This window comes from Felis catus, chromosome B4 (genome assembly GCF_018350175.1).
Source record: "Felis catus isolate Fca126 chromosome B4, F.catus_Fca126_mat1.0, whole genome shotgun sequence".
Lineage (NCBI taxonomy): Eukaryota > Metazoa > Chordata > Mammalia > Carnivora > Felidae > Felis > Felis catus.
Genome location: NC_058374.1, coordinates 112821903 through 112845176, shown reverse-complemented (window position 1 = coordinate 112845176; position 23274 = coordinate 112821903). Strand labels below are relative to the sequence as shown.

Below are 23274 nucleotides of genomic sequence, written 5' to 3'. Positions count from 1 at the left end.
CTATTTAGAGCATTAATAATCAAAATATCATTTTTTTTACTATGAATACAAATTTTCAAAAATAATTTTCTGAAGCCATATAAAATAAGCTTGGGTTATGAGTGGAAAAGTTAAAATTAAAATGTAACTGGCATGAATATATATAAATTACCTTAAGCAATTACTGCTAAGTTAGAAGGCAATGAAAATATAGAAGAATCAAATACTTATTTTAAAAAGATATATATGTGGTAAATATTAATTTATAATGAATTGAAAATTAGCAAGTGTTCAATATTTTATAGTTCCCCTTAAATTTTCTTTCCTAGATTTCCATTCCTAAAATACTTTCATTCCCAGAGCTGTTATTGTAAATAATTTCCCTACTTAATGATAGCAATAAGACCTTAGTAGGTGCACTAATAATTCTTGATCACAAACCACAAGTAGATCCCTCTGCGAAGGCAACCAAATGTCCGGGTCTGCCTGGGAGTGAGGCATCCCATAGTGGGGGGGTTTCAAGGCTAACACCAGGAAAGTCCCAGCTAAACTGGGATGAACTGATCACTGAGCAATTGCAAGGAAGCTCTTCCATCACTTTCGTCTAGTTTCGCTCATGGCTATTTCACATTCTCCATTCATCTCACATCTTAACCACCCTTCTCCTCCTCCTCCCTTTTTTCTTCAAGCTCATCAGAGAGCCAAGCCTCTTGCTCAACAGTGAAAATGCAATCTTCTGGTCAGCAGCTCTTGGTCTTTCTGTTTTGAGATGTAATCTTTACCTACATGGACACGCACGCACCTTATCTCCCTGTCCTCCTTTCACAACAGATGGACTGTCTGTCCTCTCAAATACAGGATGCGATCTTGCCCACTGTGGCTTTGAGTCCATGTCTTACCGCCCTCTCAGGATCCTTTTGATCTTCAAATTCTACTTTGGATCTCTTTCTACAAATTTCTCCTGCTTCAGTCAATTTACACACTGCATATATATTTGCTTATACTTATCACCATCTCACTTTCCTCCTTCACAGTTAAACATCTCACTAGCATTGTCTATATCTGCTGTAACTACTTCCTCACCCTCAACTCCCTCCTCAATTGGCTGTTAATCTGGCTTCTAGCCCCATCACTCTGTAGCTCTTACTGAAGTTGTATATAACCACCGCAGTAACTAACCCAAAAGATATTTTAAGTCCTTAAATTACCTGACATCTCAGCAGCTTTAGAATGTTTTCTATTCCCTTTTCCTTTAAACTCTCTCTCTCCATTTGGCCTCCATAATATCTCCCCATCTTATCTTGCTCCTTTCCTTCTGGTCATTGCATTTCTATCTTCCTTTGCAGCTCACTGTCCTCTATATGACCACTAAACAGAGAGTGAAGGAGGGGTGTGTGTGTGTGTGTGCACATGTGATAGAGAAATATAGATCAATGTGTTGAGACATAACGCAGCTTCACAAATACCTTTTGGATATGTTGCCTTTTCAACATGTCACCATGACCCCAACCAAGCAACTATCATCTTTTATCTAGACAGCAAGTCATCTCCACTCTGTCCACTTGCCCTCCCTCAGTCTTCTACGACACCTTCAAGCAGAGTGTTTTCTTAATCTGTGCAAATCTGATCATGTAATGACCTGCCCATCCTTAGGATAAGGAACAAAACCTGTAATAGCACAGCCTATAAGGCCTCTGCATGGTCTGCCCCATACATTTCAATGTTGTCTGTGCTATAGACACATGGACCATCTTTTAGTCCCTCCAAAGTGAAGGGCCTTTCAAATGCTGCTTCCTCTGCCTGGGTACTCTTTCCTCCCACTTGCATGGTTAACTCCTTCCGTTCTTGCAGATCTCAACTCAGTTATCACCTCCTCAGAGAACCATGACTGTCAGACTGAGTCAGATTCCCCTATTTTATGCTCATATATTTCATGACATTTTTCACAGTTACCATTTTATTTATTTGTGTGATTAACATCCTAAGCCAATACTTCAAATGAATACATTATATTCTTACCACATAGCTAACATTCTAAGGAGTAGTAGAGCATTCTACAAATAAAAACATGCAGATATGCACACAATAGAGGGAAATGTAAGTATCCAGCAGAAAGTTTTCAGCAGGGAAATTAAACATATATGATCTTACATAGAAGATCATAAAATAGAACTGTGTCTCCTCGTGCTCCTCACTATTTCACCAGCTAGCATAGTGTCATTTACATAGAAAGAATTCAATAAATATATTAAATGAATTAATATTAATGATCATTACTGTGTCATTTTTCTTGAAGCAGATTTTGTTTCAGTGAGGTGTTTAATTATTAAACCAAAGACTTAATAAAAATAGTATGTGTGATGTTTTAACTTTATGAAAACCAGTCTTACTATTTACATTCGAAAGGAGAATTTCTAATAAGCATAAAAGCAACAACCACACTTTATCCACTCAGTAATTTGAAATAAAATTTACAACATTACAAAGAATATACTAATTATCATGGCAGCTTTCCTTGGTACGTTTGACTTTAATTTCTATTTATAGAAAACTATGTGATAAAATATGAACTATCCCAGGGTAGTCTATATGAGACCCTAATATTATTTAACAAACATCTAATCACATTATTTCTTGGAAATTGCTTTTGTTACTGCCACATAATTATTTGCCTCTACCTTGTAGACTTTCCAACCTGCCTTCTGTGCACATGTATAAGTACCACCGTATACTGTGATGACCATGAACTTGATGCTATTCCACCGCTGCCCAAGAACACCGCTTATTTCTATTCTCGCTTCAACAGAATTAAAAAGATCAACAAAAACGATTTTGCAAGCCTAAGTATGGATGACAGCATTAATACCATTTCTTCTTTACATACTTTTCCAAAATTTTTGCACTATAAAATGTTGGTACTAAAAATGAACCTTGGATATGAAAATTGGCCCATAAACAACTCTTTTCTTATTTAAATATTTGAAGGTATTTTTAATTATATTAAAAATGATGAAGAATTAAAGGTCATTATGAAACTACATAGTTGATATTTTCAAATGAGCTATTTTCAAGAAATAGAATCATAAGTGTGTATATTTTATAGGCTAAAATTCATTATCATGTTATGACATTGAGTAAAATGTCATGGTCATATATTTACTAGGATTTGGGTTGTTTGAATAGACTCCCATTAAAGCACAGTTGCTTTATGATTGATGCATAAAAGCCTACATTCTGACTTAATAATTTTGGCAACTTAGAAAAGTTTTTACAAAACTTTGTAAAGTGTTTTATAAAGTATCCTTATAAAGTGGTTTGATCATTTGAGAATTTCTTTTTAATGCCTTTTATTTTAATGCTATGACTATTAGAAAATACAGCAATCTGGCATCAGTGAGGAAAACCTTTTAAATAGTAAAATCTAGACAAAGCTTATGAAGAATATAGGGAAAGCACAAGTTATCTTAAATATAATGTGTCAATACTTTTGTTAAAGTTATGCTTTTTTTAAAAATTTTTTAATGTTTATTTAGTTTTGAAAGAGAGAGAGAGAGAGGACAGAGTGCAAGTCAGGGAGGGGCAGAAAGAGAGAGTGAGACACAGAATCCAAAGCAGGATCCAGGCTCTGAGCTGTCAGTACAGAGCCTGACGCGGGACTTGAACTCACAAACCACAAGATCATGACCAGCTTAACCGACTGAGCCACCCAGGCACCCCTAAAGTTATGCTTACTTATAAGTGTATAAAAAAATATGTATAGCACTGGGTGGAAGCAATTAAATTTGTATGTAAAGTAGTTAGAAATAATTATTTTATTAATTGTCCATTGATAATTAAATTCATTGTTAATTTATATTCATATTTTTATGCGAGCACAACATATTCAACACTATTTAACTACTTCTTTCACATTTTTCCTTCTAGATGACTTAAAAAGAATTGATCTGACATCAAATCTAATATCTGAGATTGATGAGGATGCATTCAGAAAGCTACCTCAACTCCGAGAGCTTGTCCTGCGTGACAACAAAATAAGGCAGCTCCCAGAATTGCCAAACACTTTGACATTTATTGATATTAGCAACAATAGGCTGGGGAGGAAAGGAATAAAGCAAGAAGCGTTTAAAGTGAGTTTTAGGTTTGGATATGGAAGACTTTAATCTTTCCACCTCATTTGCTGTCATTGACTAGCTTTTTTATTTCCATAAGGAAAGTGTCAATTTTATGAGACTTTTAACTACTAAAAACAAAACAAAACAAAAAACAAACACACAAAACCTCTAAGTACTACTTATCAAGTTTTGGGGAAATATTGTGTTCTGGTAAGTTCTGAGGCTAGTCAAACAACAAGAACAGAAAGCAGAGTGAGACTAAGGAGTTGGTTCTCCCTGGAACACCAGTCTACAAGGCGCACCTAGAAATGGTGTAAGCCAGACAATTTCCCAGGAACTCCGCTCAAGGCGAATATTTTACATGGCTTAAAGGATAACTACTTGTGCAGGGTGAGGGAGGTGCGTTGAATAGAGAAGTCTTCTAAATCACCTTGTAAAAAGGATGGATTCAGTTAATCTTAGAAATTTTATTTTCTAAATGAAAGAAGCAAGTCTGAGGCTAGAATAACAGCATAGAGTATGAGAACACTCACCAACCAGCTTTCATACCCTCTCTTTGTTCAAGCTGCTCTTCTAAATCTATGCCAAACAAACAAATTTAAAATACTATTTGAAGAGACACCATGTTATTCCCAGGGAGAGTACAGAGAGCTGTGTGGACCCATTAGCACTAAGCAATGGCGAAAGTTCCATTTCTCCACTAGCTCTCCCGTAACATTACCCTGGTAAGGCATTGGAGTTAGGACACCTTATTGTATGTAGTCTGCCAAGGGTCAAAGTTCAGTCTCCCCATTCAGCTTTTGTTGGCATGGGTGATGGTGAGTCACGGTTTATTCTGTAGTATTTGGCTAGAGTAGACCTCTTATTGTCTAAATGTTTTTTGTTTTTTGTTTTTTATCTTGTTACACTGCCCTTTTCCTGTTATTTGAACTAGAAAGAATAGGATATTGTTGGAGAGAAACTCTTTTCTCTATCCATAAAAAATAAAGGACCTTCCTACGCCTTACCCAAATCTTCAAAACCTTACTGCAGAAGGTCTTCCATGGGAAGACACTGCCTTGATTAAACTGAAGAAGTTAGAGTGCACAAAGCAAGGTTCTTCCTACAGCTCCAGAAACACTTTACGCTTTCATCAAGAAAGATTTGCTTACAGTTAATTCTTACAAAACTCATTTGAATTGTCTAGCAACTAGAGAACTAATCTGCTTCACCCTTGCAAAACAAGACCTGGATGGGCATGTGTTATTTTACAAGTAGTTGAAAGAACAGGGAATGGAAAATACAACTGTGGCACCGCTAATTTCCACTAAGTCCCTACATTTGGAATGTTTACAGGATATGTATGATCTCCATCATCTCTACCTCACCGATAACAATTTGGACCACATCCCTCTGCCACTCCCAGAAAACCTACGGGCCCTTCACCTCCAGGTAAGCTTCTACTAGTAAGGTACGCTCAATAGCTCCATGGAAAACAAAAGCAAAGAGGAGGAAGCTGGGAGGCAAAAACTGTTTATAATGTCCTGTTGACACACAGTCACCATTTTTCTTCTTCTTCTCCTCCCTTTATTCACTCTCTCACTCTCTATCTGAGTGCAAGGTCTTTGTATATTCATGCTTCTGTCTATACTGTTTTATTTCTGATAACCATAGTCTCTAAAGATTTTCAGTCTTTGTTAAATCTTAATACACCTTTCTGGCACATGAAATTACTTTTGAAAAAAAAAAATCAAAACCTTTATCTCCTGAAGAAATGTGTGAGAATTGGAAATGGAAGAGAAAAAGGCGGAAAGAAATTTTTAATTTAATTCCTGGCTTTCAGGAGGAAAAAAAAATGTCAATTTTAGCTTTTGATTTTAGGTTTTATGTATTGAATTAAATTCAATCCTAGGACATTCCTATCTGCTGAGGGATGACAGACTTCCAACTCTCTGGATTAAGAGATTATTACTGTTGTCTGTGATAATACTGACCCTACAAAGTAAATTGGTCTCTGATGTTGCATTCAAACACAATGGATTTGTATATACAATATGACATTAAAAAATAAAAAGTAATTGGCTTCACATACCCTACTCTAAGGTTTAAAAGGGCATCATTAAGTGCACCCTTTAAAACATTTCTCTTCTCATGACCCCTTTATCAACATGCAGTATATACCTGTTTTTAAGTTGTTTTTTTTTTTTTTTTTTGAGAGACAGAGGATGCAAGCGGGGAAAAGGCAGAGAGAGAGGGAGAGAGAGAATCCAAAGCAGGTTTCACACTACCAGGGTAGAGCCCAATGCGAGGCTCAAACCCACGAACCACGAGATCTTGACCTGAGCTGAAGTCAAACGCTTGAAGAGAGCCACCTACGCACGCCTAGCTATTTTAATTTACATTGTTTTCCATTTGTATATATTTCTAATGCTTATATAAAAATCTCCAATTTTGATTCATTTCGAATGTCTGCCAAACTATATATATATATATATATATATATATATATATATATATATAGTAATTAAGAATGAAGGCTCTGGCAAAAGCAGATTCCCCAGGATGAAATTCTACTCCCAACACTATCTAAAGATTGGATAAAATAGCTGAACCTCCCTGCACCACAGTTATAGGAACATGGTAAGTTCTTACATGTAAGGCACAATTATTATTAACAGCAGGTACCTATTACCTATCAAAGGAAATAGTAGAGCACATAGGCACTAAATCTGTTATTCCTGATGGACACTTTGTAATGAGAAAAGGGTCAATTCAACAGAATGATAAAATGATTATCCACATATATGCACCTAACAATATATAATTATATATTCCTATATATTATTATTAATCTTTATTACGTTATTATAATAATGATTATAAACAGTATGCCTCAAATTGTGTGAAGCATGAATAGAAGTGAAGGTAGAAATAGACAATTCAACAAGAAGTTGGATCTTCAATACTTCACTTTTAATAATGGGTAGAATGCTAGTCATAAGATCAACTAGGAAACAGTTCAAGAAGATCTTAGCAGCATCTGGTTGATCTATAAATCAACCAGACTTAACAGTCACCTACAGAACATTCTACCCAACAACAGCAAAATATACATGGTTCTCAAGTGTTCAACGAACATTTCCCAGGATAGATCATATGGTAGGCCACAAAACTGGCCACAACAAATTGAAAAGAATTGAAATTATGCAAAGTACATCTGAGTATAATGGAATTAAAATAGAAATCAATAACAAAGGAAATCAGGAAAATTTACAAATATGTGGACATTTAACAACATTTTCCTTAATTAACAATGAGTTAAAAAAGAAATCCAATAAATGATTTAAGCAAGATAGTAGGTAACAAAATCAATATACAAATATTAATTGTATATGTATACTCTATAAATGAACAATTTGAAAATGAAATCAAGAAAACAATTCCATTTTATATTAATCACAAAATAATAAAGCACCTAAGAATAATTTTCACAAAAAAAGTACAAGATATATAGATGGAATACATATTGTTGAAAGACTTCTGCACAGCAAAGGAAATAATCAACAGAGAGAGGAGATAATCTATAGAATGAAAGAAGATATCTACAAACTATACATCTGATAAGGGGTTAGTATCCAAAATATATGCACAACTCAAATAAATCAATAAAATATCGACTATATTGGCCAAGTACCTAAATAGGCATTTCTTAAAAGGAAACATACAAATAGCCAACAGGTATATGCAAAGATGCTCAACATCACTAATCATAAGGGAAATGCAAATCAAAGCCACAGTGAGATGTCACCTCGTTGAATGGCTATTATCAAAAAGACCAAAGATAACAAGTGTTGACAAGGATGTGGAAAAAAGGGAACCCTTGTCTGCTATTGGTGCAAATGTAAGGGGTACAGGCATTCTAGAAAATGGTATGGAGGTTCTTCAAAAAGTTAAACAGAACTATCATATGATCCAGCAATCAATCCCATTTCCAGATATATATTCAAGGGAGAAACTAAATCAGTATCTCGAAGAGGTATCTGCACTTTCAAGGTCACTGTAGCATTATTAACAATTGTCAAGATATGGAAGCAACCTAGGTGTCTCTCAATGGACGAATGGATAAAGAAATTTTGGTATATGTATACAATGGGTAATTATTAATTCTTTAAAAAAGAAAAGAAATTCACCAGGCACCTGGGTGGCTCAGTCGGTGAAGCCTCCAACTTGATTTTGGCTCAGGTCATGATCTCACGGTTTGTGAGTTTGAGCCCTGCATCGGACTCTGTGCTGACAGTGCTGAGCCTGCTTGGGATTCTCTCTCTTTCTCTCTCTCTCTCTGTCCCTCCAGCTCGCTCTCTCTTTCTCTCAAAATAAATAAATAAATACACTTTTAAAAAAATAAAAAGAAAAAATGCAAAAAAGAAAAAAAAATCTGCCATTTACAACAACATGGGTGAGAACATTATGCTGAGGGAAATAAGTCAGACACAGAAAGACACATATTATAAGACGTCACATGTAGAATCTAAAAAAGTCTAACTCAAAGAAGAGAGTAGAATGGTGGTTGCCAGGGCTTGGGGGCTGGGGGATATGGGAACATGTTAGTCAAAGAATAAAAAGTTTTAGTTATTCAGAATGTATTAAGTTCTGGAGATATAATGTAATACAGCATGGTGACTATAGTTAAGAATACTATACTGTGTACTTGAAATTTGTTGACAGTAGTGGATCTTAAGTGTTCTTACCAGAAACACACATAAAGGTAACCATATGAGGTGATGGAAACGTTAATTAGCTTGATTGTGGTAATCATTTCACCATGTATACATGTATCAAAACATTATGCTGTACCTTCAATGTATGTAATTTTATCTGAGAAAAAATAGATCTAAATGAAGGAAAGATAGCCCATATTCATTGTTTGGAAGACCTAATATTAAGATGGAAATAATCCCCAAATTGATCCATAGATCTTTTATACAGAAAGTCAAAGTAATCCACTAAACCATTTGAACTTAAATGAGTTCAGGGTGCCTGGGTGGCTCAGTCGGTTAAGCGTCCGACTTCGGCTCAGGTCATGATCTTGCGGTCCGTGAGTTCAAGCCCCGCGTCGGGCTCTGTGCTGACCGCTCGGAGCCTGGAGCCTGTTTCGGATTCTGTGTCTCCCTCTCTCTCTGACCCTCCCCCACTCATGCTCTGTCTCTCTCTGTCTCAAAAATAAATAAACGTTAAAAAAAATTTTAAAAAAATGAATTTAAATGAGTTCAGCAAGGTGGCAGGTGATAAAATCAATATAAAATATCAATGGCTCAATACACTAGCAATGAACTCAACCACAATGAGGTACCACCTCACATCCACTTGGTGAGCTAAAATAAAAAAGATAATTACAAGTGTTCGTTAGGATGCAGAGAAAATTGGAACACTCATACATTGTTGGTGGGAATCTAAAATGGTGCAGCTACTTTGGAAAACAGTCCAATACCTCCTTGAAATGTTAAACATAGAGTTACTGTATGACCCACAATTCAACTCCCAGGCATATATCCAGGAGAACTGAAAACATTCTGTCAACACAAAACTTGTATGCAAATGTTCATAGAAGCATTATTCATAAAAGCTAAAAGTACAAATAATCCAAATTTCTGTAGCTGATGAATTGGTAAAAATGTGGTTATATCCACACAATGGAATATTATCAGGCAATAAAAAACAAACAAGTGCCAATACATGGTACAAAATACATAAACCTTAAAAATACAATTGGAAATGAGAGAACCCAGTCAGAGAAGATGCTATGTGATTTCATTTACATAAAATATCAAAGTAGGAACATCCATAAAAACAAAAAGTAGATTAGAAGTCATCAGGGGCTAGAGATAGAGAAAAATGGTGGGGGGTGGGGGGGAAGTAATTGCTAACATCTATGGGATTTGGGGGGATGTTTAAAGTGTTCTAAATTAAATTATGGTGATGGTTGTATAGCTCCATGACTATCTTAAAAACCACTGAACCACACACTTAAAGTGAATGAATTTTACGTTATGTAAAATATATCCAATAAAGCTATTTTTAAATACATATTTCTGGGCCCTGCGTATCTCCCTAAGATTTGCTCACTCTCTCCCTCACTTTATTGACTTCAGCCATTTTGACTTTTTTCCCATTCTTGAACATTCCATGGTAATTACTCAGATTGAACATGGTGTTCTCTCTCCCTGCAATATTCCTACCTTGGCTCTTTCCATTCTCAGCTCCATTGCTACCTCTTAAGATGACTTTCCACAGTGACCACCCTTCCTTTTCCCTACTCATCATTTTTAGATATAACATTTTCTTTAAATTTGTTTTCTCGTTTTCTTATTTTACATTTCTATTACTGAAATGTAAGCTCCATTAGGGCAAGCACATGTCTACTTTGTGCTTCAATGATTTAATCCCCACTGTCTAGAAAGTGTTCAATGCATAATGATCCCTAACATGCATTTTTGGATAAGAGAAAGAACAAAAGAATAAAAATGGGGGTGAGGCAAAATGCACTATGTTATTAATCAATACTAGGCATATGTTATATTTTGTCTTATAATTTATTATCATCTCTTTTAGAATAACAACATTTTGGAGATGCATGAAGATACTTTCTGCAACGTTAAAAATTTGACTTATATCCGTAAGGCGCTAGAGGATATTCGATTGGATGGAAACCCTATCAATCTCAGCAAAACTCCTCAAGCATACATGTGCCTACCTCGTTTGCCTATTGGGAGTCTTGTCTAATTGCGGATAATGGTTAGCATTATGATGCCTGCTATAACGAAACAATTCTTACTGCTCTCTTCGGAAACAAAAGCTCAGCATACTTTCAAATAGTGTTCTGAAAAATGATATAATTTCACAAAATACAACTAAAAGTTTTAAGATATGATGACAGTTTATCAATTTAAGCAAACACCAGATAAGTCAAGGATAAAAACAAATGATGTACAGAAAGAGTGAAACCAAATGATAAAAAAAATATGTATCTATTTCGCAGATATTCTTGAAAATCACATGTAACTTGCAGGCTTTAAGGATTTCTGTCCCATATAGTTTCAAGTTAAGTACATAATAAAGAAAAAATTTTAAATGAGCACTTTAGGTGTATTGTCAAGATTTAGATTTTGTAATTAAACTTTCTTTTTCCTTTTTTTTCCACTAAAGCATGTTTCTGTTTCCAAATTTATTAAAGAAAATCAAAGAGAGAATAAAAGTATTTGAAATCTACAATGGCCTTGTGGGCAAATATTCACTATAATGCAACATACAAATAATTATATCCAACAACAACAACAACAAAAAAAAAAAACACATGGCTTTGGTTGTTGAATAATAATGTTTTATCACCTTAAAGATCTATCAACTCATTTTAGAACCTTGCTTAAATGGAAATTTGTTGGCATATCTCATAAGATGGTGGTGTAGTAGGAAGACTTCAGGCTTGTCTCATCCCTTGAACACAACTAGATAACTATCAAATCATTCTGTTGGTATATCTTTATGCCTGTGAACAAAATAAAGTTTATAAACTAGAAAACAGACAATGGATGATATGAGAGCTACATTAGGGAAGAAGCTAAGGAATGCTTTCTAAGGTAAGTTGATCTTTCTGAGATGTATGATCATAATACAGGCACATGGTTAAAAAGTGAAAGATGACAAAAGAATATACAATGAAAGGTGATTTTCCTTCCAGCTGCAAACTTCAAGTTCCACTCCCAAGAGCAAACTAGGCAATGGTTTCTTGCACTTTTGTGAAAGTTTCCGTAAGAAACAAAAACTTGTACATAAGCAATTACTCCTCTTTATTACAAATATACACGTGCAGGTGCCACACACACATATATATCACCATAATATATGCATCTATACATGTAAACATGGATTTTTAACTACAATAATCACTATTCTAAACCTTGCTTCTTTCACTTAAAAATATTTCTCGATGATTTTTCCATATCAGCACATACAGCTCTACTGATTCTGAAAAGCACATATCAGCCCATTACATGAGCATACATTTTATGTTCTTTTATTTACACTAAAATTGGAAGGACTAGCCTTATGTAAACAAAAATAATTTTGTGTACATGTGAGAGTACATCTGTGGGTAAAGCCATAGAAGTAGAATTCCGGGTTGAAGAGCATATTATTTTAAATGTTAATAAATATTACTAGATTGGCCTTCAAAGATGTTATACCCATTTATACTTTCACTAACAGTGTGGGAGAGTGCACAATTCTCTATACCTCACGAAAATGTTTTAATATCAAACTTCTTCATCATTGCATAATCTGTTTCTTATGTTTTTTTTTTTTATTTTAATTTTGAGACAGAGAGAGAGAGACAGAGTGTGAATGGGGCAGGGGTAGAGAGAGAGGGAGACACAGAATCTGAAAGTAGGCTCCAGGCTCTGAGCTGTTAGCACAGAGCCCAACACAGAGCTCGAACCCACGAACTGTGACATCATGACCTGAGCTGAAGTTGGCCACTTAACAGACTGAGCCACCCAGGCGCCCTTGCGTAACTATTTCTGAATTAATATATTAAAGTAAAAAAAAGAGACAATTGGCAATAGTACACCTTTAATAATTAAAAACATACAATATATTGGGGCGCCTGCGTGGCTCAGTAGGTGAAGCGTCTGACTTCGGCTCAGGTCATGATCTCCCGGTTCATGAGTTCATGGTTCATGGGGTCGAGCTCTGTGCTTACAGCCCAGAAACTGGAGCCTGGAGCCTGCTTTGGATTCTTGTCTCCCTCTCTCTGTGCCCCTCTCCCGCTCACGCTCTTTCTCTCTCTCTCTCAAAAATAAACATTAAAAATTTTAAAATAAAAAATAAATAAAAACTTAAAGTATATATTTTTATTTTCAACTATCTCTTTCAGGCAAATATATTTCTTCGTCTATATTTTCTGAAATTTTTCTCATTATTTCATACTATCCATCATATGCCACTATTTATAGACATTATAGCTAAATCCAGAACTTCTGTAGTTCAGCAATTGAAAAGAATTGTTGTTTCTCCACAGTAGATGCGTAAGCATTTCTTTGTTTCAGTTTAAAAGTGTAAATACCAATATTTCTGTAGTAATTAAAAATATATATTAATTTGCTTGAGACATATGGGGTAAAATTAATCATGCACCCTGTGAATCATAATTTGTATACCCCAAGTTGTAAACCTTAGAAAAGAATAACCATCAAGCCATCATTATAAAACAGTGATATTTAGAAATTAATTGAGCTTTTGTTTGGACTTTTTAGACACACTCCAATACATGATTCTGAATCAGACTAAAAGTAGAATTCTAACTTTGCAACTCTATATTCGTTTTCTATTATTGCTTTAAAAAAATTGGCACAAAATTAGCATCTTACTATCTCACAGTTTATATAGGTCAGAAATCCTACAAGAACCAACTAGGCTCTCAGCTAAGGATTTCACAGTTGCCAAAGTCCCATAATGGTTTTAGAGAACCTATAAAAATGTCTTTATCCTTTTAATATAAAACAAAGCAAGATAATGATAATAATGATAATAAATATGCAGTAATGAATCTAGCCTGAATTATATGTTTCCTTATCTCATATGGAATATGCAATATGATGATAACATTTTAGCATTCCTTGTAAATGCATCCTATTTTTCAGTGGCCAGTTCCAACACGTCACATTCTTCATTGAAAGCTTTAATTCTAAAACTGGCCTCTGATTAAATGCTGTGTTTTTTAATAAACTTTTTTTTCTTTATTCAATTGGTACACAGGTTTATTTTTCTCGAATATTACAGGCCATTTTTGGGGGGGGGGCACTTCATTCTGTTGCCCCACAATACAGCGTACTTTAAACTTATTTATAAACAAACATTTTCATGCTAATAATTCCTAATTAATCATTACTGACTACACATGTTTTTCAGATGTCATGACTACAGTACGTCAGGTTAATTCCCTGAAAATCTTGAGTGAATAAAAGATTAGTAATATTTTCAAAGTGTGATAACAAATAATACCTACACATAGTACGATTACCAGTACAAAATTCCCATCCTTACTTCTCTTTAAATCTGCAGAAACGTCTTTGTAGTTATCTCATTACAAAGTTAACTTTCTCTTCATAATTTACTTAAATTACACAAGGAGTCATAAGTAGAAAAACACCACAATGTTATTCTTTGATGCACAATAGACCTCACAATATGCCAACTACCCCAAACTTCTCAAATTATCAAGGGAAAGCAATGAGTAATTTTTATCTCACTATTTTTTAATATGAAATGTATTGTCAAATTGGTTTCCATACGACACCCAGTGCTCATCCCAACAGGTGCCCTCCTCAATGCCCATCACCCACTTTGAAAGCTGGTCTTAATACTTTGCATTTAGCCTCTAAGACCAATAGATGGCGCCTCCCCTTGTGGTTTCAACTTCCTGTGCATGGATACCTTCAGGGTGGCAAAAAGCAAGTTCTTGAGAGTGCATTACATATGTTCCATTTATTTGGTTTTTTTCATTTACCATAGAACTTAATTGGTTACAAAGACGGATCTAAAAAATATTTGTTGAATTTTATCTGACCAAATGTATCAGGTATATCCAACTTCTAGCTAGAGAATTTTTTATACGTTTAATTAACTGAGGTTTGCTTTCTAAAAGCTAATTGAAAAATGCTAAAATCTAGTAACTCATATTGGCAAACTGGAATAGTTTAAATATAGTGTTCGTGATAAATATAAAAATGAAGTACCTATATTCTCATAGCTTGTTTTGTATACCAGGGCTTTCGCTGACTGAATTTTGAATGAGTTACTACTGCCATCAAGTGTTTGAATTCATCCTTTTCAATTCACACAAATGCACAAAAAACAACACTAAGATAGCAGTGTGTTTTCAACTTAAAAATATACTGTCTCACGTACATAAAGCCTAGTGTAACCTATGCTGTCATGTGGCATTCAGTGGAATTTCAAAATGTAAAATGTCATTAAGTCTCCCAAATAAAATCATAACTAGCTACCAAGAAGTACATATTTTACTAAATTTACTTGGTATATGTGATGAACAAACTCTAAGGTAATCCCCCAATTAACTTCCCACCTCTTGGTATCCGTGCCTTTGTGGAACCTTTTCCTCTTGAATGCCAGTAAGACATGGGGTCTTGCTTCTAAACAATAGAGTATAACAAAGATGATGGATGTCACAAATGTCAATGTCAAGCCCATGCTATGATACATATGTATGTGTGTGTGTATTCATTGTGCTAGGAAGCACCAGGGAGATCTGCCTTGCTGACTTGATTGGAGTGAGTAGCCATGTTGAGCCTAGGCCTTCCCATGGCAAAGAAGTGAGAATGGTCTCTAGGAATGGTGTTGACCCCTAGGACTTGTGGGTGGCCTCCAAACCTCAGGGCATCCTCCAGCCAACAGACAGCTGGAGTGTCCTAAAGGCAGGGTCCTAATTTGTATACCCACAACAAATTCTGCCAATAACATTTTCCCAAATGGAGCCTCCAGATAAGAACCAAGCCAGACAAGTGCCTTGGCCATAGCCTGGTGAGACCCTGAGCAGAGGACGCAACTAACACCCGAAAACTCTGAAGTAACAAGTGTACATTGTTTCAGTGAGTTTGTGAGAATTTGTTACACAGCAGTAGAAAACTAATACAACATACTAAGCCATGGCAAGTGTGTTATATTTTCATGATGAATTAGAACACCTCATATTACAGTATTTAAAGAACATGGGCCATTAAAAGATGTCTTAAAAAATTCCTTAGTTGCATTTCTGAAAGCTGTGTTTACCATACTCAGGCAGTAATTTTCTTGGGTGATTTACCACTACATGAACAGCCAGAATTACAATGCCAATCTTTTGATAAAACTAAAACTCATAAATCATAATTTTCTGTTTCTCTTAAGAAGAGGAAGGATGGGGCAAGAACAATACCACATTAATGTTCTTTAATAAGGAGAATTAATATGAAATGTATACATCACCGTGGAACAATTGTACAAAAAACAATGTCCTTAATTATCTGAGTTAACCTTTTTTGAAACAAGACATTGGTGAGAATTCCACTATGGCACCATGGTCAGTTTCTAAAGTTCCCAATTAAAACCCAATATCATATACCACATAGGTCCTCAGAAAAAATAAATCTGGGGTGTCACCATTCCAATTTGAATTAAGCAGAGTAAAGGGACAGTAACTGCCAAATGTCTGGGTCTACATCCAGAAAGGGACACTGGAGGCTAAATGTGTCAGCATTCTGCACTTTGAGTCAAGCAGGCTAGTCTCAGCAAACCACAGAGCAAACAAAATTGAATGAAGCCTGTGGAGCCTGCAGGTCCCAAGGCAATGGCTAAAATCCTGATCCAAGAATCCCCACACTGTTCTCCGTTTTCAACCAGGAAAGCCTGCATGACCTCTGCAGGCTTCATGGCGCTTCCACCTTTTACTTCTTTGCCATTTACTGGGGGCTTGTATAGACTCAGGTTCCCAATGGGCAACGTTCCATTTTCCTCAATTCTACTCGCCATAGGAAAGCAATAAAGGGATATACCCTGAGATGGTTTTTCTCTAGGATCAGGCCTCGGGGCATTTCCTTGATGTTTCTGAAAAGTGGAACGAGAAAAAGTCACAGGGCAAGGAAACCTATTTGGGCATTACCCACAGGGTTACTAATCTTTACATACACTGAATCAACTTCTTTATCCTCAAGTAGTTAGTATGACAACAATGATAGTTAACACCTACTGAGTGCTCATGGGGTAACTGCACTAGCTGTTTTAATGAATTGCCCTATGTAATCATTAACACAACCCTATGGAATAGGTACTATAACTGTTTTCTGGGTATGGGTAAGGAATCTGAGGTTTACAGAGACTAATAATCGGTAAATTGGAAATTCAAGCACATTTTTTAATAGATTTCAAGTTTTTTAGCAGCTTAGGTTCACATTCGAATTGAGTGTAAGATCTCCCATATACAGAGATTTCCCATATACCCCCCTCCCCACTCATGCAGAGCCTCCCCCGTTACCAACATCCCTCACCAGAATGGTACTTTCCTTTCAACCGATCAACCTACAGTGACACATCATCATCACCCAAAGTCCATAGTTCACATTAGGGTTCAGTCTTGATATTGCCCATTCTATGGATTTGGACGAATGCATAATGACATACATCCACCCCTATAGCATCACTCAGAGTATATTCATGATAATTCAAATCACAGCCTGTATTTTCAATGTAATGTTATAAACGCTCCCAACGAATGGGTTTTCTGGTACAGATAGAGGGACATATGAAAAGACACAACTGGCGTATTTGTGTTCTCACGAATATACATCCTGGTACTATTTATTTAATCAGTGGATATTCGCGTGCTATGATACAATTAGCACAGTGCTTTCCTATAGGATTTCATGTACTCCTCACAAGAGTCCTATTTAAGGAGGGTGGGCAGTTGAGGAGAGTCACGTGGTTAAGCATGTGGGTTCTGCGGCCAGACAGACCTAGGTTTCAATACCAGCCCCGAAGCGCTTAATCCCCTTGGTAAAATAACCTCTCAATTTCCTACTCTGTGAGGTGTGATAACAATGCCTACCTCACAGGGGAGGTGTGAGGGCTACGTGCCGTGAGCCCACGCTTGCTGCAGGCACACGCAATAAATGTTCGTGGTAGTGTTTTCCCACATGACCCACTATAACTCTCAAGAGTTAGAAGAGTGGGCACAGGCCATAAGGGAGGGAGTGGGGCCCAGTTTTCTGACTCTAGGCACTTTCCCTTTATAAGTTTTCCAATGTACAAGCCCCCACCCCCCTGCCCCCCTTCCAAGAGGTTCAGCTAATGGCCCAGCTTCCATATGCTCGCACGTCCAGGGGGTACAAAGGTATCAAATATTATCAGAGTTGAGCACAACCCCAGCCTAGGGCCCTCTTTCCCTCCTTCAAAAACTGCGTCACAAGCCCTCTGCGAACCTTCACAGGGCACCTCGTTCCACCTAGAATCCCCCTCCTCCACAAGGGGAACGACCTCGGCCCCAATTGGCTATCACCCTGGGCAACCAAGGACGCGGTGGGCACGCGGCGGCTCCGGCCGGTATTTAAAGGCTGCCTCTGCCCTCGGCCCCTCAGTCCCACCAGGACTGCGACGGTGAAGCACCTGGGTTGGGAGTGAGCTGCAAGGTAACGCGCAACCCTTGCCTCCCCGGTTCCCAGCCCGCGCCTCTGCCGAGGCGGGTGTGTGTGGGACCCGGGAGCGGGTCTCGCTGTGCGTCGCCCACCAACACCTTCCTCCCCCACCATCCTTACCCAGCCCCAGTCCCGCCCAACCCACCTGGGCAAGACAACTCGGGTGCGAAGAGATTACGAAGGAAGAGCGATCAAGCAAGCGGAGAAGAGGGAGAAGAGGAGTCCTCTTCGAGAGAAAGGCGTGATCCCAGGAGCAGGCACGTGGTGCTGAGCGGACTAACGAGGCTCTTCAGCTCTTCGGATCTGGCCAAACTTGACCGCTACCAGGACGCTTCCATTTAGACCTCCCGGAGCTCCCTGAACGATGACCCAGACTCTCCACAAAAGGGAGGACCCTCTGAACCTGGGCGGCGGCTGGGCATCCTCGGCCCCGTTAGGCACCTGGTCTTCCTGGCACCGAAGGCGCAGGGGCGCTCCAATAAACAAGCGGCGCTACCGCTCTGGTCCCAAGTCTGAGTATGAGCCCCCCAGGAAGCAACAGCACGGTCCGGGCCCCTGGTTCCAACCACCCCGACGGCCCCACTGGGAGGTGTACTCTAACTGGGGGCGCTGGGGAGGGCCCTGGCGCCCACCTCCAGAGGGATGCTGGAGGCCTCCAGGCCGAGTGCAAGTGATCCGGGTGTACGGGCTGCACCCGCTCTGCCTCTGCTGCTGCTCCTGCTGGCGCGGGCCCTGGAGCCCGCGCTGGGCCAGGCCCCCGGGCAGGAAGAAGCGCTGGGGCCGCAGGGGCCGCGGCCTGCGCCGTCACCCTCGCCGCTCCTTCCCCAGGAGCCCGCCCGTGGATCTGAGCACGCTGCTCCGGCCGGTCAACCTGTACGGGTGGCGGGCACCCGGCATGCGGGCGCCGCGGAACACCACCCAGTTCATCATGAATCAGATCTACGAGGACATGCGGCAGCAGGAGAAGCTGGAGCGCCAGCAGGAGGCGCTGCGGGCGCAGCAGGCCCAGGCGCGCGGCCCGGCCTCCCCAGAGGGCCCCTCCTGGAACGACGCGCCCCCCAGCGGCGGCGAAGAAGCCGCGGAGCTGCGGGAAACTTTGTACAGCTTTGCGCAGAACCCGCCTCTGGTCTTCCCTCCGGACCAGTCTCCGACAGCACAGCCTGGGGAGGAGGACGAGGAGAAAAATGAGGAGGAGTATGATGAGGAGGAGTGTGACGGGAAGGAAGAGGGGAGCGAGGAGGAGGAGAAGGAGGAGGAGGAGGAGGAGGAGGAGGAGGCGGCAGAGGCCGAAGACGAAGAGGAGGTCCAAGAGGCGGACTGTGTGGATGAGGGGGAGGAGGAAGAGGAAGAGGAGGAGGAGGAAGAGGAGGAGGAAGAGGCGGAAGAGGAAGAAGACGAGGAAATAGAAGAGGAGGAGGAGGGGGTGGAAGGGGAGGAGCAGAGGGAGGAAGAGAATCACTTACCTCTGGAAATGCCTTTATCGTTCCTAGTGGGCGCTGAGGAAGAGAGAGAGAACTTTATAAACTGTACTTATTTAAGCCCCACGCAGGTAATTCCCAAAATGCCGCAGGAAGCTCTCTTCATGTTAGACGACATTAACTGTTAGACATCAGGAAAGGGATTGAGAATGAGATGGAACTGATTTGAGGCTAAACTGCATTAGCGACTTATTAAAACCTAATTTAAAAAGTGGGTTCCATTAATAAACATATCTATGTAAAGCCCTCCTTTGACCATTATAAAACATTTAAAAATTGGTGTGTTTGTGTATGACTCTGGGTGGGGGAGGGGGAGCTTTCAAATATAATTTAATTGGAAATGATTAAAGGCCAAATATTTTATTACTGCAGTTTGAATAGTTTCTTTTGGTGTTTTCCTCTCTAGACACTGGAGGTTTCTTTCTTTCTTTCTTTCTTTCTTTCTTTCTTTCTTTCTTTCTTTTTGCTTAATTCTGGCAATGCTGAAAGGTTTTTTTTTAACAAATTTATTCAGCTGTCTACTTAATAAACTTGGAATCAACAGATATTTTGGCTGTTACATGTTTAAGAAGCACATGCCATGGCTAGTGAACGTCTATCAGTGCTCTTAATACTGAAACCATTTAAAAATGCCTATATTTCAAAAAATATTTTTCCTTGTAGATTCTCCACCTTCAGAGTTCGTTTTTGAGGGTTGTATTTTGATGACCCCATTTGCAGTGTCTTGTGGCATCGCTCATTTATATTCCTTGTTCCGCAGCGCTATGGATCTTCCTCAGAAGAACATGGAGTTGCTTCTGTGGAACTGGTTATCTGCCATGGCCTCAACAATCTATAAATCCATGCATGGAGAGGATTCCCCATGGTCAGAAGTCAACTTGTACATCTAGTTAAAATCCAAGGTAACGGCCAGCAATGGAACATAGCTTAGGTTTTGAAGCCTTGTTCCTGGATATATTCCTTGTCATAAGTTCACAGGAACCAGAAAAAATAGTTTTTGCACAATGGATTTTTTTAAGGGATTATTGGCCTATTGGGGGTGGAATGTTTTATTTTTTTCCCAGTTTGTCTTCCTTACAAAGGACAGTAAAACAAAGATGAGTAAGTGCAAGCCTATGTGAGCTAGTTTTTTAAGGTCTAAGCAATTACCTGGAGAGAATACATTATTCAGAGTAATAGCTTTTATTCAAACATTTTTAGGAAGTAGTAACACATTTCCTTCTGGGCACTTAATTCCAATAACTTAATAAAAGTTTCCACCGATGGCATATTCCAGAATATCCCTAGATGAAGAATTTGAACCTTTCTCAAAAATGACATTTTTTTTTGACAAACTATACCTCCAGTTTGAACCACAATTTAGTATTTATTTGATGAAGAGAAGACTGTATGGTGGTATCTTACATGGATGTTGAATTTTACTCATATCCCAGCATACATAGCTTCAGGGGTGATAAGCTTAAGCTCTTGAAAAATAAAGTAATTGAAGTGTTAAATGATAGTCCTCGGCTTTTCACTTATTATTTAATGCCAGAAATCTATTCAGCAATACTTCAGCTGTCAACAGGATGAACAGAAGAAACAACACACTATAGGAATCTTAAAATGACAACACTCCAAACTGTAGCAATGAATAACCAACCATTTAATAATACTCTAAAAAATCATTACTTTCCACAAGATACAGCTTCTGAGTGACCTATAAAGGAATTTAAAAATAGCCAGCCAGCCATATTACTGTTACTATTCTAATATGTATTTGTAGAGGGAAATCAAGAGTTCTGCTCCTGATACTGACCCACAAATTCTTGCAAATCAAAGCTCATAGAATACTTTGTCCAAGACATTACAATATTCACTGGGTCATAAATATGTTCTCATTAAGGATTTAGGATTTCATTTCTTCATTATCACATCTGGACAATTATCAGTTTATTACTACAAAAGATTCTACTTTTACGTTAAAAAATTTAACACATGATTGCCTCCACAGGCACGCGGCATTCTTCGTTAGCCATGGTAAAGGATGTAAACCTCAAGAATTTCCTCCACTTCACAAACTTTTGTTCAAAACACTCCTAGGGGCCAAGCAATGTAAATCCTGATAAGGATACAATGGTAAATAAACAAAATCAGTACTCTCGTGTTGCTTATGGTTTAGGAGAAAAGACACATTAAATGAGGAGTTAGACAAATTAGTCACTCTGCAAGCAATGCCAAGGAAATGCATCACTAGCAAAGTATGTATCACAGGGGTTTCCAAGGGGATGTTTACTGTGGGCAGAGGGAACTATGAGTGTAAAGGCAGAGAGCTGGCAGGAGCTTGGTGCCTTTAAGGGACTGAGGACAGAAATACGAGAATGTCCCAAAGGAGCAGCCAATGAACAGTGACAGAGGTAGGCAGAAGCTATGTTATCTATTAATTTCTGTGCAACCCATATCTTCTGAAATAGACACCAGCAAAAATTAATGATGAAAATGATTAGTACCTGATGATTCTCTATGGGAACTCTTGTTTTATTAGCCAGGTTGTGATGGCCCCTTTTCTAATCCCAAAGTCTAATATGAAATAATTAAATCATGCTGGGGGGAAAGAGGGATAGTCCCCCCGCCCCCAGTATACCCCACCATTACATTTCTCAGACCTCTCCCCATCCACTCCCATGTAATGACAGGATCCTAGGGGTTGTTGCTTAGCATGCTTGGAGCACTGTAGTTCTCAATTCTCATAACCTCTACACAGCTGTTCAGTACAACTTGATGATTCAGTAATATCAGTAAGAACTCAGAATAAATCTAGTCTTTAGTTTTAGAGTTAAGTGTACACTCGAAGAAAATACAATTTTCCAAAGTAAGTGTATCATTCTTAAAGTCGTTTCAAACTCGATGCGTGAACACGGCCATAAAGAGGTGCCATTTAGTCAATTCTCTCAAGAATGGAGGTATTATTTCCCTTGCCAATGATAAGAAAGATAACATTATAAATCGCAGATATGTCTAGAAGGCCTAGGCTTGATAAGAATCTTTGCTGTCTATTCGCAAGTGTTTTTAAATATAGAGATTCCGGTATTTTCCTTTCCTAGTGACTGACAGCATTTCTTGATTTATCTTCATTACTTCATCTCCAGAGTAACTCAAAGGGATTTTTTTTCTGTGAAAATATTAGTCTTCTAAGGATGGTAAATACGTTTGACATTTAGAGATCAACTCTGAATTCTGAGTATGGTTTCATAAAATTTTTAACATCTGCTTATGAAAAAAGTAATCCCAACAGATTTAGTTCCATTACAATTAACACAAAAGGTGAAATAACCGGTTTCCTGATGGCTGCACCAAACCTACAGAGTTTGGGAAGGAAATAATATAAATATCATCTCATAGGTGGTCTCGGGGTGAGGGAGTGAATAGGACTAAGAAAACAGCTTTAATTTTGATTTTAACAGCATAATAAAATTATATATGCAGCTATGTTGTTCACATTTAGCT

At 38.2% G+C, this 23274-nt stretch overlaps 2 protein-coding genes across 7 annotated transcripts in view; both read left to right on the top strand.

Moving 5' to 3' along the window:
* Window positions 1-11205, top strand: part of EPYC (epiphycan) — a 36915-nt gene extending 25710 nt beyond the window's left edge. Inside the window, exons 4-7 of one of the 2 annotated variants that reach the window (XM_003989107.5) lie at window positions 2665-2823; window positions 3904-4106; window positions 5427-5522; window positions 10680-11205. In XM_003989107.5, coding sequence (XP_003989156.1) covers window positions 2665-2823; window positions 3904-4106; window positions 5427-5522; window positions 10680-10850 — 629 coding nt within the window. In that variant the 3' untranslated portion in view covers window positions 10851-11205. The remainder of the gene's footprint in view (window positions 1-2664; window positions 2824-3903; window positions 4107-5426; window positions 5523-10679) is intronic. The other variant, XM_045062148.1, reaches the window with a different exon arrangement.
* A 6446-nt stretch (window positions 11206-17651) lies between these two features.
* CCER1 (coiled-coil glutamate rich protein 1) overlaps window positions 17652-23274 on the top strand; it is a 45493-nt gene continuing 39870 nt past the window's right edge. The window contains exons 1-3 of one of the 5 annotated variants that reach the window (XR_002743965.2): window positions 17652-18304; window positions 20549-20690; window positions 21782-21926. Coding sequence is in view for 1 of the 5 variants with exons in the window: in XM_023257293.2 (XP_023113061.2) it covers window positions 18675-19916 (1242 nt within the window). In the remaining 4 variants the exon portion in view is untranslated. Of the gene's footprint in view, window positions 18305-18434; window positions 20069-20548; window positions 20691-21781; window positions 21927-23274 lie in introns of those variants that run through there. The other 4 variants (XR_002159942.3, XR_006600943.1, XR_006600942.1 and 1 more) reach the window with 4 other exon arrangements.